We start from the raw sequence: 15,744 nt of genomic DNA, 5'->3' as shown, positions 1-15,744 counted from the left end.
AAAGAGACCAAGAAAGACAGACTGCCCCACTGAAAATAGCAACATTTCCTCCAGCCGGTGCCAGGAACACTCGCTTGTGGGAGCTCTGTCTTCAGCCGCTGAATTCCCCAGGCAGGCTTGCGTTGAAGCTGTGATGGCAACTCCTACCTGAGGCTTAGGCACAGGCTAAATGGTGATAAGGACATGGGAGAAGGGGCCATGTGTTTATCTTGAAATCAGCATAGGTAGGAGGTCCAGCGCTACGCCATTTAAAGAACCCAGTCAGGACACCTGGGTTCTTTCTAGACGTGTTCCTGATATGACTTTGACTAGCTGTGTGAGCCACTAAGCACTTTATCTAGCCTCTCAGAACCTCAGTTTCCTGATGCATCCATTTAAAAATATTTACTGAGCAGCCACAATGTGTAGGCACATGAGAGAGATGAGTTCTGAGGGTTACAAACGGTAACCAAAGTATTTTTCCACATTCATGGACAATCTAGAGAGAATGGTGTTTTGGTTTTTTGTCTTTATTGTATAAGTACATATAAATAAAAGCCAGAAAGTCATAAATACCTTAAAAGACAAGAATGTTGCTATGAAAGTTGCATTGAGAGAGAGCGGAGGACAAAGACAGAGAGATGGAGGGGACACCCCTCTGAGCTGAGAGGTGAGGAGCTGCTAATGATGGAGGCAGCATTTCAATGGGATCTTGTAACACATGTGACTGGCACATAGAGACAGGAAGATGGCATCGTCTAGGTGAGGATTGTAGGAAAACAGAAAGCAGGCACAGGGCATCCCCCTGTCTTTGATCCATTTCAGTATTTTTCAACTCTTTCTCTTGCTTCTTTGCAAATTTTATTTCAAGTCATCCTTATTTCTCACCAAGATTATCACAAGAAGCTCTAGCTCTGGTCTAATCCATTCACAGCTGCCAGAAGATCTGTCTAGAACAGTGGTCGGCAAACTGTGGCTCGTGAGCCACATGCGGCTCTTTGGCCCCTTGAGTTTGGCTCTTCCACAAAATACCTACTTCTGCGCATGGGCCACAAAGTTTCAATCGCACTGTACCTGTGCCCGAACGTGGTATTTTGTGGAAGAGCCACGCTCAAGGGGCCAAAGAGCCGCATGTGGCTCTCGAGCCGCAGTTTGCCAACCACAGGTCTAGAACAACACTAATGTGTTATTCCCTGGCTTGAATATCCTCCCTGGAAGCCTGTGCCTAGAGGATAGACCCCAATGATGTAGCCAGATGTGCATGGCCCTCTCTTTCCCCTTCAACTGTATCTCCCATCATCCCTTTGCTTGAAGTTGTCATCCCTAATTATTTAAAGTTCTCCAAATATATGTCATACTGTTTTATCTTTTTTTTTTTTTTTTTGCAGTGGGCCCTTGGGATGCTCTTGCATTTGTCTGGGCTGTTTTTTTCTCATTTCTCCTGGCTATTCTTTCCTTAAAACTGCACTTCCTGTGTGAGACCACCATCACCTCTTCAGGCCGAAATACTTTGTCAGTGTTCATCCCTCCACTAACACGATAGGTCTTTGAGTGCAGAAATGTTATCACACTCATGTTTTTATTGCTATACTCCAGCTCACATCAGAGAGGGTACTTAATAAGTATTTGTTAGAAGAAAGAATGAAGGAATGTTTGCGTTCCAGTTAGGCTGCTGTTCAAGGGCATTTTAGAAGATGATTCTTACAGATTGGGGGCCAGTCCTTGGAAGAACCTTGAGAGCTGAGCGAGGATGTTTAGATTTTAGTGAACAGACATCTTTAATATGTGGGACTTGGACCATGAAATTATTCCTCTTCCCTTCAGCACTAAAATTCTGTGAATCTATGAATGTAGCTACTGTATTTTTCTTTTCTTTATATTTCAAATGTTCCTGAAACGAAAGAGAAATGTGCCACTTTTTCTGGCCTATGTCTGCAGGGAAGATGTGTTTTCCTTCAAAGCATACTTTGGTGGAATTATGGGCCTTCACTTGCTCAGGAATTTTTATTTTGTTTTATTTTGCAAAAATCAAAGGAAAGATGTCAGAGAAGTTGGAATAAAACTAACTTCTTGCCGTATAGATATTTCCCTAAATGGACCTTCCACTGAGACTGCCTGGCTGTGTCCTGTAGCTATTTCATATCAAGCATAGTGAGGCTGAGTTTGAGGAATTTCAGACCCTATTAAACACATCCATTCCAAAGGCCTCATTTACCTTATCATTTAGGTTTGCACTGTAATTTCTGTTTCTGAGTTTCTACCTAGTCCATTTAACCAATGATAGCTAGCCATGGAAATGTCCAGTAGTGTATTGGTAAAGAAAAAAAAACACTCAAGCTAAAATAATTCGAGCTAAAATCTAATTCTGAATGACTAGAGTTAGGTTGGGGGGATGGATGGTTGATTTTTAAGTTATTATTTCATTAGGAAAAATATGATCTTCACTGAAATAGGAAATATTGGCTAACAAATTTGTTGGGCATTCTCTTTCAAGGCAGTGTGCTGGAGAGTGCATGGATTTAGGAGCCGGGCTGACTGGGTTCTGGTCCCAGCTTTTCCATTGTATTGTTGCGTGGCCTTGGGCAAGTTATTTAACACCTTGATGCATCACTTTCCTTATATGTACAATGGAAATAATATGTCGTAGGGCTGTTATAAAGAACAAATGAGTTTTTCTTAGAGGTGTCTTATAAGGATTAAATGAATTAATTTTATAGGACTGTTATGAAGGTTAAATAATACACGGAGAACGGTGCTTGGGACCTGGTAAAGCAGCTTAAATATTAACAACTAGCATTTACGGTTTTTTAATATACTAAAAATGTGGGATACTTACTTATTTTTGTTTGCTAATATATGTTTTAGTGTTTCACATAATGCTTGAAAAGCTGGTTCCATTAAAAATTTACTTGTGGTGACACAAGTAGCTCTTTTCTCCACTTAAACCTACTGCCTCTTTAGAGACGTGCCCATTTGTAGAGCCTAAGGTATGGGAGAAGAGGACACAGTCAGTACATTTATTTCCCAAAAGAATGGGGGTGAGGAGGGGTGCCTCATATACCTTCCTTTTGCAAAAAGTTTTAATAATGAAAATTGGATACTTTTGAACAGAATCAGCGCTTTTTCTAATAATCTAGAATGTCCAGTACCTTAATATGTCTTAAATATTTAATCAAGGCAGTTAAAATGAAGCATAGATTGGCCTTTCATCCAGATTTGAAATGAAAATTAGCCATTCATTCATTCATCCATTAAGCACATATTTTTGAGCACTTGACACGTCCCAAACATAGTCCTAGGAACTGGGGTTACCGAAGTCCATCAGCTACACAGACTGTCTTATGGAATTTACATGCTGGCAGGGGTCACAAGTAGTGAGGATCTGCTTTCTTTGAAGAGGTCAAGATATATCTTGCAAGCCCAGCTTTGGTATTTTTCATTAGTTTCTGTCCCTGGTGTTACCTCATTCCAAATAATGACTGCATTATGAGATACTGACACGTTAGGACTGTAAGGGACCCCAGAGACCATTAAACTGAATGGCCTCATCTTACAAAGAAACTCAGAGAGTTTAAGTGGCTTGCAGATCCCATGTTTTGCACTCTTTTTTCTAAAGTATTAGTATGAAAATTTTCAAACCTACACAAAATTGAAAAAATTTAGTGTGAACACCCATATGCCCAACACTATGATTCTACTATTATGTGTATGAGTGAGTGTATATCTATAATAATAAAAGTGTAGTATGCTAATTAGACCGGACATCCTTCCAGATGACCTTCTGAATGAAGCCTGGGCTGCGAGGGCTGAGGCAAGGTTACTGTTAATGGATCGAGATTTTGGAGAAGACACTGAGTTTGGTTTGTGACTTGTTGAGATTGTGGTAATAACGGAGCAGTCTGACAGCATGGCAGATTCCATCTATAAATGTCATCATCTACTATCTTCTGGGTAGAGACTATAAAAATATTGTGCAATGAATTACTCTCATTACACTGTCTCAGAATTGAAACAAAAAGATGAAATCTTTCTGAAGACACATGTTTTGCATTATAAGTGTAATTTCATTGCAAAAACATTTTAAAAAGCCATTGGTTTTCAGTCAAAGGTTTTACAGTTATGATAGTTTCTTACGGGTCAAAGAGCAGCTAAACCATAAAACAAAATAGTAATTCAGCTGAGAGTGCGTGTTCATTGGAGCTCCCATTATCAGGGTGGTAGAATCGTGTGCTATTAAAAGCACACTGAGGCCTAGCCGGTTTGGCTCAGTGGATAGAGCGTCAGCCTGTGGACTGAAGGGTCCCAGGTTCGATTCCAGTCAAGGGCACGTGCCTGGGTTGCGGGGTCGATCCCCAGTGGGGGGTGTGCAGGAGGCAGCCAATCAATGATTCTCTCTCATCATTGATGTTTCTCTCTCTCCCTTTCCCTCTCCCTTCCTCTCTGAAATCATTAAAAATATATATTTAAAAGCACAGTGAGGCTGTGGGATTTCACAGACCTCATCTCTTACTTACAGAACTTCACAGAACTCTTAGGTGAGAAGATCTTTTCCTTCCTTTCAGAGCTATTCTTTAAGAAATTGAAACAGCTTAGCTCCTCGGCAGAGATTTGTGAAATAAGTTATGAAGCATCATTTGAGCACAATTCATAGACTGGTGTTTAGTGTGGAAAGATATGAACGACCTATTCAGTGAAATGCTATATGTTACAAAGCAGTGTTGCTGCATGATCCCAGTTTTTTATTGAAACATACTTACTTTGTCGAGCTCGGCCATGGTGACTCAGGGGTTGAGCATTGACCTATGAACCAGGAGGTCACAGTCAGGGCACAGGCCTGGTTGAAGGCTTGATCCCCAATGTGGGTTGTGCAGGAGGCAGCCAATCAATGATTCTCTCTCATCATTGATGTTTCTCTCTCTTTTCCCCTCTCCTTTCCTCTCTGAAATCAATAAAAATCTATTAAATTTTTTTAAAAGCATACTTTTTCAAGGGTATTCTGTAAGTGAAATAAGCTAGTCAGAGACAAATACAATATGATATTATTTATATGTGGAATCTAATGAATAAAATAAAATAAAAAACAAGATAGAAAAAGACTCATAGATAAAAAGAAAAGACCGATAGCTGTCAGAGGGGGAGGAGATTGAGGTACTGGTTGAAAATGGTGAAGTAGGATTAAGCAATCCAAATTGCTAGTTGCAAAATAGCCACAGAGATATAGATTACAGCCTAGGAAATATAGTCAATAGTATCATGACAACTATGCATGGGGCCAGGTGGGTACTTGAAGCAGCGGTTGAGGGACCACTCTATAAAGTACATGATTTTCTAGCCCCTTTGCTGTACCTCTGAAATTAATACAGAATAATTTTGAATGGAAACTGTAATTGGAAAAAATACTTTGTAAAAAACAACAACATACCGTGTCTCTGCATTAAAAGTCTGGATTCCTCCAATGTTTAAAAGAATTATTTCTGCTTGGTGGGTTGCTGTTTGTTTATTACTGTTGTTGTGTGTCTGTTTTTGCTGCAGAATTACTGGCACGAAGAAAATTTCTTAATAAAATAAGATGTTTTTAATGCATGGCTAAGTGCAGTGTTACAAGTAACTTGACAATTTAAAATTTTACAGGGTGTTCCTGGAGCAAAAGGAGAGCGGGGAGAACGAGTAAGTCTGACTCTGTTTACTAATCAGAGCTAACTGCACACCTTCCATTGCACATGCCTCACAAAGGATCACCGTTTACTATCAGGATCATTCATTGCTCTTAGAGTCTGCTGGTCCGAAAACTGCGGCTCGCAAGCCACATGCAGCTCTTTGGCTCCTTGAGTGTGGCTCTTCCTAACTCTTAGGAGTACCCTAATTAAGTTAATAACAATGTACCTACCTATATAGTTTAAGTTTAAAAAATTTGGCTCTCAAAAGACATTTCAATCGTTGTACTGTTGATATTTGGCTCTGTTCACTAATGAGTTTGCCGACCACTGTCTTAGACCATTTCTTCTCCCCTCACTCCCTCCTCAACTCATGTGACCACGAACCCATTTTTAAGTGGAAACACCTTGTGGGCTGGAAGTCAGGAAAGCTAGTTACTAGTTGCAGATCTGCTACCATCCAGCTAGATGACCTTTGGTCCATTTCTTTAAGGAAAAATAGAGACTTAAACTCATCTAACTCACAAAGTGGATTTGATCAAGAAATTACATAATGCATGGGAACATGCTTCAGAAACGTAAAAGCTCTATACAGATGCCAAGGAATAGAATGGGACTCGTGTTTTTCCAACATTGGCACCCAGAAAGACAATGGCAGGCATAGGATCAAAGAACGTAAATCAGCTTATTTTAGGGATCTTATCAGTCCTTTGAGAATTTGTGCAGCTGCTAATATAATTGTGCTGTTGGCTATAGTCGAAACAGCAGTGACCTTGGGCTCATCCAGTTACCTCTGTGTAACCTTGGGCAATGTGTTTAACCCCATTTGTCTATAAAATGGGCTTAACACCTTCCCTCTGAGTTGCTATTTGTATTAAGTAAGCCACTTCTTGAGAAAGTGCTGCATTTTATAAGCTCCAAAGAGCTGTAAATGAGGCATTAAATATACATATGGATTTGTTTCAGAACTACTAAATTTTTTAGAATCTGGGACCAGGCATGCTTACTTGAACTCTTTAAGTTAATAAGGAACCCAGCATCAGGAATGTCGAACTGCTTACTCCTTCCCTGTGTGTGTCAATCCTACCTGTTGCTTGGAGCCGAAGAGCCTAGGTGGGAACAGTGGGTCGAGTCCGGTCTCTACCTGGAAGTCTTGCCATGTGACTGGGCTTGTGGCTGAGAGTCAGGAGTCTGCTTCTCTTCTCATCCAGGGTGACCTGCAGTCTCAGGCCATGGTGAGAGCGGTGGCACGCCAGGTGTGCGAACAGCTCATCCAGAGTAAGTGCCCTGTAGTTACTGATGCTTCCTGTTACTCATCCCCATGAGTGTGACCATGAAGGAAAACGCCTCTAAAGCTATGGGTTCGTGCAGATATGTAAGCTTTACAGATGTCCATCACTAAGCCATCTAAGAGCTCATTGCAGGTTACCCCAGATTTCTAGACTGATGGTACAGACGCCAAATTCCTCTGTGACATTTGTCCAAGAGTTCCCTGCTTGCCCAGATAGATTTAACGTGACTGCCCAGATCAGATCTTTTATTCCTTCCTCATCTCCCCGAATGGATAGATTTTTTTTCTCAAGTACTCAACACATGTAAGCTGCCAGACTGAGGCATCAGAAGCTACCTTCAAAAAGATGACACATTTTTAAAAATTATCTTTATTGTTGAAAGTATTACAGATGGCTCTTTTTCCCCTATTGCCCCCTACACCCTGCTCCTACCCCCTCCCCAGGCCTTTACCACAAAAGAAGATTCATAGTGTTGATTCTTATTCACTCACTAGCTTTAAATAAGCGCCTCCTTCATATCCATTTCTTTTGGTTAACCCAAGGTCCTCTCCTTCATTATTTAAGATTTATGCCTAAACACACACACACATGTGGGCAATCTTCATGAGATATTTGATACGACACTTGTGCTTTATGCCAAAAATTATGCTGGGATACACTTGGTATGACACCTGTCCCATTTTTTTTTTCACTGTAAACCCGAACTTTTCCACAGTCCAGTATTTCAATTACTAATTTCTGCTCATTCACTTACTAACTCATGCATTTTGCACATTTCCATCCTGGCCACTGACTATATTTTGTCTCAATAATCTAACTGGAGGGCCCTTCTCTTTGCCAATAATTTGTTCAGTTCCAGGCAGATCTGAGGCCAAGTAGAGATGAAATATTCCTCTCAAACCCCGCCAGCTCTAGCCCTATGTTGTCAAGCCCTCCACCCCATAGAGTCCTCTACCTCCAGGGCTGACATCACCTGTGTTGCTGCCTTACCAGCTTTGCGGTTATATTTAATTTAACCCAGGGAAGTCTGGGAGTTCCATGAGTGCATAGAAGGTCTTAATGGCAGGGTCCAAAATTCCAAATGTAGCAGATAGAACCAGATCTCCCCTTGGGGGAGGCATGGGATAAAGATCTGCATGATTGGGAGAGGTTTCATTAAGACAGAAATCTCAGGACAAGTGAGTACAAAGCTACCCTCTTCGGGCATGGTAGTAATGCTCCCTATATTTTAACTTTAATTAATTTTATATTATATTGCCCAAACTGAATGTGTGTGAGAGAATTTGCCAGTTAAATGAAACCGTTCATGTTTAATGCCAAAATAAGATCTTTAAAAACACAATACATTATAAAAGGGAAATTGAACAGTCAGAATGCATTCATGCCCTAGCTGGTTTGGCTCAGTAGATAAGGTGTCGGCCCATGGACTGAAGGGTTCCTGGTTCGATTTTGGTCAAGGCCATGTATCTTGGTTGCAGGGTTGATCCCTGACCCCAGTTGGGGCATGTGTGGAAGGCAACCAATCTATGTGTCTCTCTCACATTGACGTTTCTCTCTCTGTCTCTCCCTCTCCCTCCCACTCTCTCTAAAAATCAATGGAAAAATATCCTTGGGTGAGGATTAACCAAAAAAGAATACATCCAAAGCTAACCTGTATCTTGGTTATTTTGTAGGTTTCTCATTTCAAGTATTTTTCAATGTAAATGAGCAGATATTTATTTTAAGGAAACCTAAGGGTTAAATCCTAATATGACTCACTAACCAGAGTATGTAGAGGATTTCACAATAGTTGTTGTCTCAGTCCAGTGTAGAATAAAAGTCTTGTATAAATATATGGTTGTTTAAAACATGCACTAAAAAGGAGAGTTTAAAATTGAGTTTTCCCCCCGGGGAATTCTCAGATTCTTGTGAACAACTTCTAGGAAATGGAAGCCAGCAGGGTTAGACAAGAACACTGGAATAGGGCTGTGAGACAAGGAGGCCCTGCCTGTCCGTGCAGTGGCGCGAGAAAGAAATGGGAGAGATTGTATGACCAAGACTCAACCAATCTACCCAGAGGCTGTATTTCTGACACCTCAGCCATCTTTCCACACTGCTTCTGGTTTCTCCTCAGTTCACCCTTCAGAACTTGATTTATCAGTAAGCATATAAATCCTCATATTCTCAGTTGACTGGGTTTTTGTCCAAAGCTGGTCAGGACAATTATGCTAGGGAAGGTTGTATGGGACACTGTGAGGCCAAAGCGATGACAGCTAGAGGAGTGCTAGAGGACATCCCCTTGTCAAAGGAAGAAACTGAACAAGTAGATGCAGAAATGTCTGGCCACACCCAACATTCATGGGCGTGCCTGCTAATGCCTCCCCCCACCCCCCCAGACATCAGGAAGCCAATCCTAGTTACAGTCACGGTCCTCTGCTGAAGAATGCTTGCATATATTTTAGCAGTAATCCCTCTAAAAATGGTTACTGTTCTCAAGCTTGAATGTTTGAGAAGGGATAAGAAATAGTTAGCTAGGAAATTCATTTATGTGGGCAAAGCTTGCCTCCTCATGATGCTAGAAAAAGTGCTTGCTACCCTGAGGCATTATGATTATCAAGCACTTTATTAATCTATACTTCTACTTATTAAACTATATCCTTCCAGGCATAACCGAGTTAAGCTACTATGGGAGAGAAAGCCAGGGTTTGTGTGTTTTTTTAAATAAAGCTAGTGGGAGTTTTTGCAGCTGGGACCCAAGTAAAGGTTCTTGCAAAAAACGCTTGGCAACAAAGAGATGAGTTGAAACAGCGCTTGTCTGGGGATTTGTGAGACAGAGGGTGGAGCAGACTTTGTGGGCTGGAAAAAAAAAAAAGACCACTTGGGGGGGAAATTGCTGGAGAAAAGGGGCAGCTGGGTGAGGATTTAGGGGGTCAGACACACGCTGGGGGTGAAGATAAAATTTATGACTTCTGTTCAAATGATGTTTACTGAGCTGCTGACATGAGCTGTGGAATTCCAAACACATGAGATGCGACTTGAATACAATCCAGCTGTTAATATCATCCAAAATAAAATGTACAACTTTTTACTTTGGAAATCGACATATTTCAGAAGGGCGTGCTTTCCCCCTGCATGGGCCTCTGACAGAATTGTTCGGAGCCTTGACAAGTCTTCTGTTTGTGTGATAGTTGATTGAAAGCTGTCTTTGTCCTTCCTGTCTCAGGTCACATGGCCAGGTACACAGCCATCCTCAACCAGATTCCCAGCCACTCCTCATCAGTCCGGACCGTCCAGGGGCCTCCTGGGGAGCCTGGGCGGCCGGGCTCACCTGGAACTCCTGGTGAACAAGGACCCCCAGGTACCCCAGGCTTCCCAGGAAATGCAGGTGTGCCGGGAACCCCAGGAGAACGAGGTAAGCTGGGCCCCTCCCCTGACTGAATGCCATGAAGCAGAGCCTAACAGAGGTGCTTATACCATGCCAACGTCCGAAATAATGGACCTCAATTAATTTTACCCCATCTATTCTGCAGCTTCCTATGTATCCCAAGGTTGAAAACATTGAGTAATCTACAAAGTGTTTATCAAGAGCCACCTCTGCTTGTATGAAAAAAAGAGGACCAGAATCCCCAACCCACCTCTTAAGAGGCTTTCGTGTGAATGAGAGAATGATGTCCCCCTCTAGAGGGAGGAATTAAGAAAAGAAGCCCTTTCCAGGTAGAAGAATCAGAAAATAGTGCCCCCTCTGGACCTAAATGGCATCGCATATAAATCATGGCAAGCGGAGAGCTGGCTTCCTGGGTCTGGTGCTGCTTTTGTGCAGGACTCACAGTGGGCAGCAGTCAGTGGCAGCCCTGAAGGAGTCATGAGGCAAATGGTCAGATAGTTCACATAAGCCTATGCAGAACATGGCAGCTTTAAACTTCCCATAAATCCTGTTTGTGGTTTATCTTTCTATAATATGAGGCAGTATTTTATTTACTTATTTAATAGGCCAATGTTTTATATGTCCTACTAAAGTTTCTTTAAAATAGAGCTTCTCCTTAGCCCTTTCTTCTACCCTTTACAGGTCTTAACAGTATTGTATAATAAGATCAAAGAGATGTGGGGAATTGGGCTAGATATGAACTACAAAGAGAGTGATGGGAAGAGAGGCAACTAGTAAAAGCATTTTCTAAGACACAATTTATAGAGTGTAGTTCTGGGCAAAAACTACTTGCCTCTCTGCTCTGTGAGTCATGTTGCTTTTTGTGAGATGGGTAGGATAGTCTTTTTATAAAATCTGGGATGTGAACTGCAGATTACAAAGATACTATTTCACATCCATTCTTGCTCCATGCCAACAGGCCAAGTGCATTTCTGCGTTTGCACTTCTGTGCCCATTGTTCCTCCTTTGGAAGTTTTCTGTCTTCTGTACCTCCTACTCTGAGTTCAAGGCTCAGCCTAACCCACCTCATGGGTGAAGTTGGCTTGATCACCCCAGACCACAAATATCTCCTTCTCTGAATCTCTGATGTCCTGACTGTTTCCTCTGCCCCCTGATCTCCCCCACCCCCGATTTTAGCACCCATCAGGTATTGGTGAACCACTGGATTTCTGGGCATAGGGATCAGGTCTGAATTGCTTTGCACATCATAGGTACTCACTAGATCAGTGATGGCGAACCTTTTGAGCTCGGCGTGTCAGCATTTTGAAAAACCCTAACTTAACCCTGGTGCCGCGTCACATATAGAAATTTTTTGATATTTGCAACCATAGTAAAACAAAGATTTATATTTCTGATATTTATTTTATATATTTAAATGCCATTTAACAAAGAAAAACCAACCAAAAAAATGAGTTCGCGTGTCACCTCTGACACGCGTGTCATAGGTTCGCCATCACTGCACTAGATCATTGTTGTGTTGACTGAGACCCGAATCTGATTCTTCTTTCTGAGGGCTTTTCCTGTGCAAGGGCACTGAATCAGCAGATATGGAGACAGGCGTAGTTTCCTCGCAGGACACCAGAGATCTGGCAGCCAGGAGGGTGGCCACCTCTGTCAGCAGCTCATGGTGTTGGTGATGGGCCAGCTGTGACTCAGGGAGCTCAGAGCCAGCACCTGAGTCAATCTCAGCAAATCCCAAGTTGTCTGTGTTCTTTTTGGAAGTCCTATCTTTGTTCTTGCCAGGCTGTGTTTCTTGCTCTATAGGAGCCTTTGAATGCTTAGACCAGGGGAAATCACCCAGGAGCTCTCAGTGGCCCAGGCAACCCTTGAAATAGGAATTTCCATGATGTAATTTTCTTACCTACACATCTACATATGTATAAAAGGCTAAGTGACCAGCCGACCAGCTGACTGGCCAGTACATATAACACACACTGACAACCAGGGGCAGACACTCAACACAGGAGCTGCTGAGTTGCAGTGACTTGGCAGTGACGCACCCTGGAACCAGAGAGGAGGGAGTCGGATTCCTCGAGGGGCAGCACGATTCCACCTTTGGCTATGGGTTATGTTGTTGCTGGGGCACTGTCGCCCCAAATCTGGTTTACTGCTGAGCTGTAGTCACTTGGCAGTGGCGGTTCTTAGTGACGCACGGAGAATGTGCATGCACCTGTGCACTGGGCCACTAGTAGATATGTATGCTCCTAAAGGGTACAGTAGACAAGCAAAATCCTGAATTTCACAAATACATGGAGGATGAGAGTAACACAGAAAGTGAGATACCGTTTAAGCCTGAGGGAAGGTGATTTTATTGGATCACCAACTGAGGGGTGTGGTTTGGGGTTTAAGGTTGGGGTTTTATAGGCCAACAACCCCAAAAATAATGTATAAGAGGAATCATCCATTTAAAGATTTTCATGTTTAAGTTGTATATCCATAACAGCTGGGATTCATATCTGGTTTATTTTGAAAAATAAATCAGCAAACATTTACTGAGCACAGAGTTTATGCAAGACTTTTGTCTTGGCAGTGTGTGAGATAATACTATAATCGTGGCTTTCCCTTTTAGGCACCAAATGTATCTGCCAATATTGTGGTTTGGCTAGAGGATATGAAGCATTTCTGAACGTATGAGCTGGGAGAAGATAAATGCGAACTGAATTTAGAGGAAGACATCACGTGGCCTTTGATAAAAAAGGGTGCTAGCATTTATCAAGCAACTATTTGATACACTACCGGTTGCTTAGCACATTATTAATGATCATAAAAGTCTAATGAGATCAATATTTGCTCCATTTTTAGGTGAGGAAACTGAGCCTCAACTGATTGTCAATTGTCCATGGTCATGTACCTGAACAATAGGGGATCCAGATTTGAATCTAGATCTGTGTGATTCCAGAGTATCTGTGCTTGCTCCATTCTGCCCTCTTGCTACCTTTGAATCATTGCTTAGTGGGTGTGTCACAGATGAGAAGTCAGAACTGTGCAGCATCTGGAGAATGCTGTTGTCTTCTAATAACTACATTTCAAAACATGTGACTAGCCCAGCCAGCATGGCTCAGTGGTTGAGCATTGACCTATGAACCAGGAAATCATGGTTCGATTCCCAGTCAGGGCACGTACTGGGTTACAGGCTCGATCCCCAGTGGGGGGCATTCAATTATGACTCTCTCTCATCATTGATGTTTCTATCTCTCTCTCCCTCTTTCTTCCTCTCTGAAATAAGATATATTTTAAAAAATGTGAACAGCTGAGCCTATCAGAGTGTCACAGTGGGCTGTGGTTGTGCAACTTGCAAGCTCCTTGTGAACTCTGTTCTGCTGTATTTGGATAGCTGCGGGCATCCATTACCTGGCAGATGACCTCCCTGGAGATGAAGCCAGGTGATCTGTTGGGTAAATATGAATGTGATCAAAACATTTCCTATGGTTACTCATTTGGACACTTGATGATTGTTTCAAGATTGTAGCATGTACTGAGACTATATAGGAGTCCAAATAGGGACATTACCTACAAGGAAACTGGTCATGCATCTGGCAATTTGGGATATACCTATAGAAGTTATACTCCTATTCTAGTATCTCAGCCTTGGTGGGGTGGGGGAGGGGGAGGAGATAGGGGAGAAACCTGGAACAAGGCCATTCAATCTTCTTTTACTCCTGATATCTTAGGAGAGAAACCATTTGTGATGCTGCTTTACCTGGAAGCGGCATGATGGGTAGAAAGCATGGGGTTTGAGGCATCAAACATTTGTGGGTTAGAATGCTAGCTTTGCCACTTATTAGCTATGTCATTTTGGCTGTTTGATCTCACAACTTAATCTTTCTAGATCTGCACTCATTCATTTAACCACCGCTTACTGAGCATCTACTACATGTCCAACATGGTGCTGGGTATTAAGGAAATAGTGGTAAACAGGGCATACATTTCCTGCCTTTCGTGTGCCTACCATAGAGACAGATATTAAACAAAAAATACATGAATAGTTTAACATCAGTTGTTGTAAGTGCTATGAATAAATTCAGGATGCTATATGAGCATAGAAGAGGGGACTCTTCTATGCAGCCTGTTGATGTTTTAGCCAAGTGAGACCTGAAAGTTTAGGAGTTGGGCGTATATATAAGAGAGCGAGAGAAGAACATCCTAGGTGGAGACAGCAATAGCAAATGCAAAGGTCCTGAGATGGGAAAGGGCTTGAAACCTTTCAAGCCAGGGTTCTCAACCCTAGCACACATGGTTTCCTTTCTGTAACAAATAATTTGCAGCATCCCTACTAGTGTTCTAAAATGAAATTCATAGATGATATAGAGAATCTATCTTCACACATAACTTTAAAAACTGGAATGCCCTCTAATGTAATATGGAATAGTAAAAGGGAAATCTAATAATTTATTCCAATATGCAAATTCTCAGTGTGACTATACTGGAAATAATGAGGAAGTCGGAATGTACTTATATTTAGAATTTCTGAGAATGCAACCACTACAAATTCAGGCTGATATCATTGAGATTTATCAACTAAGTTTTTCTACATTTGTCTCTATTGTGTTCACACTGAAGACCTACTAAGATAGCAAATACATCATTGGTATTATGCAACTAAATGTAAATTACCCCCTCCTACTTTTACAAGCACGTGTCTGAGGTTAACAAGAGACTTGGTTTTTGATTATATTTCTTCTTCCTATTAAGGCCTTCTCCAGAGAAGCCTTCCAATACCGATCATTCTCTAAAACCAGTTGATGGTGGCAGGGTCTTTCTCCATCTGGTGCCTGGAAAAGTTGAGAGTGGAAATGACTGGGAGGTGTCATTCCAAAGACTTTCACTATTGGAACTCATGGGTTCCTATAGATATCATTAGCACATTACGTTTACTATGTAGAATCAACTAGTTTGGGTGCTAAGAGCAGCACTCACTCCAATATTATTGTTAAGGATAAAAATAATAATCATGTTGGAATGTTATCGTTAATCAAGAGAAAATTTCACATTATGTTTGCTACCTGGATTAATTTTTTTGTTGTTCTTTGAGGATAAAATCCCTGAAGGACTTCAAAGTTGGAAAATTATTTCTCTCAAGCCTTTCCCGCCACAGGTCGGAAAGGAATCAGCCCTAGTCTGGTCATTGTACGTCAATGACAAGCCCTTTCAGAGACACAGAAGTGGCAGTTAAGGCAGAGCAAGGCTGCACACACTAAAGCTAGTCCTGCATCTCTCATGCTCATGCCATGGCTTGCTGTAAGTCAACAAGGCTGAGAAGTCTAGAGAGGAAACTGGGTCCCAGATTCATTCAGAGCTGAGAGAGAGAACTAATGTTCTTACGTTCCATATTCCCGTGGTTGAAAAGAGCTGTTGGCACTGACGATACATTTGGCAGAAAACGTTGGTCACAAGTTCAGAATTAGAGCATAGCAGT

The 15,744-nt window shown here is 41.8% G+C and overlaps 1 protein-coding gene across 1 annotated transcript in view; it reads left to right on the top strand.

Moving 5' to 3' along the window:
* Positions 1–15,744, top strand: part of COL14A1 (collagen type XIV alpha 1) — a 188,524-nt gene that overhangs the window by 149,373 nt on the left and 23,407 nt on the right. The window contains exons 44-46 of the mRNA XM_015567409.1: positions 5,611–5,646; positions 6,845–6,911; positions 10,128–10,316. Of these exons, the coding sequence (XP_015422895.1) occupies positions 5,611–5,646; positions 6,845–6,911; positions 10,128–10,316 (292 nt within the window). The remainder of the gene's footprint in view (positions 1–5,610; positions 5,647–6,844; positions 6,912–10,127; positions 10,317–15,744) is intronic.

Source organism: Myotis davidii, unplaced genomic scaffold (genome assembly GCF_000327345.1).
Source record: "Myotis davidii unplaced genomic scaffold, ASM32734v1 scaffold1, whole genome shotgun sequence".
Taxonomy (NCBI): domain Eukaryota; kingdom Metazoa; phylum Chordata; class Mammalia; order Chiroptera; family Vespertilionidae; genus Myotis; species Myotis davidii.
This window is presented reverse-complemented; position numbering and strand designations above follow the sequence as displayed.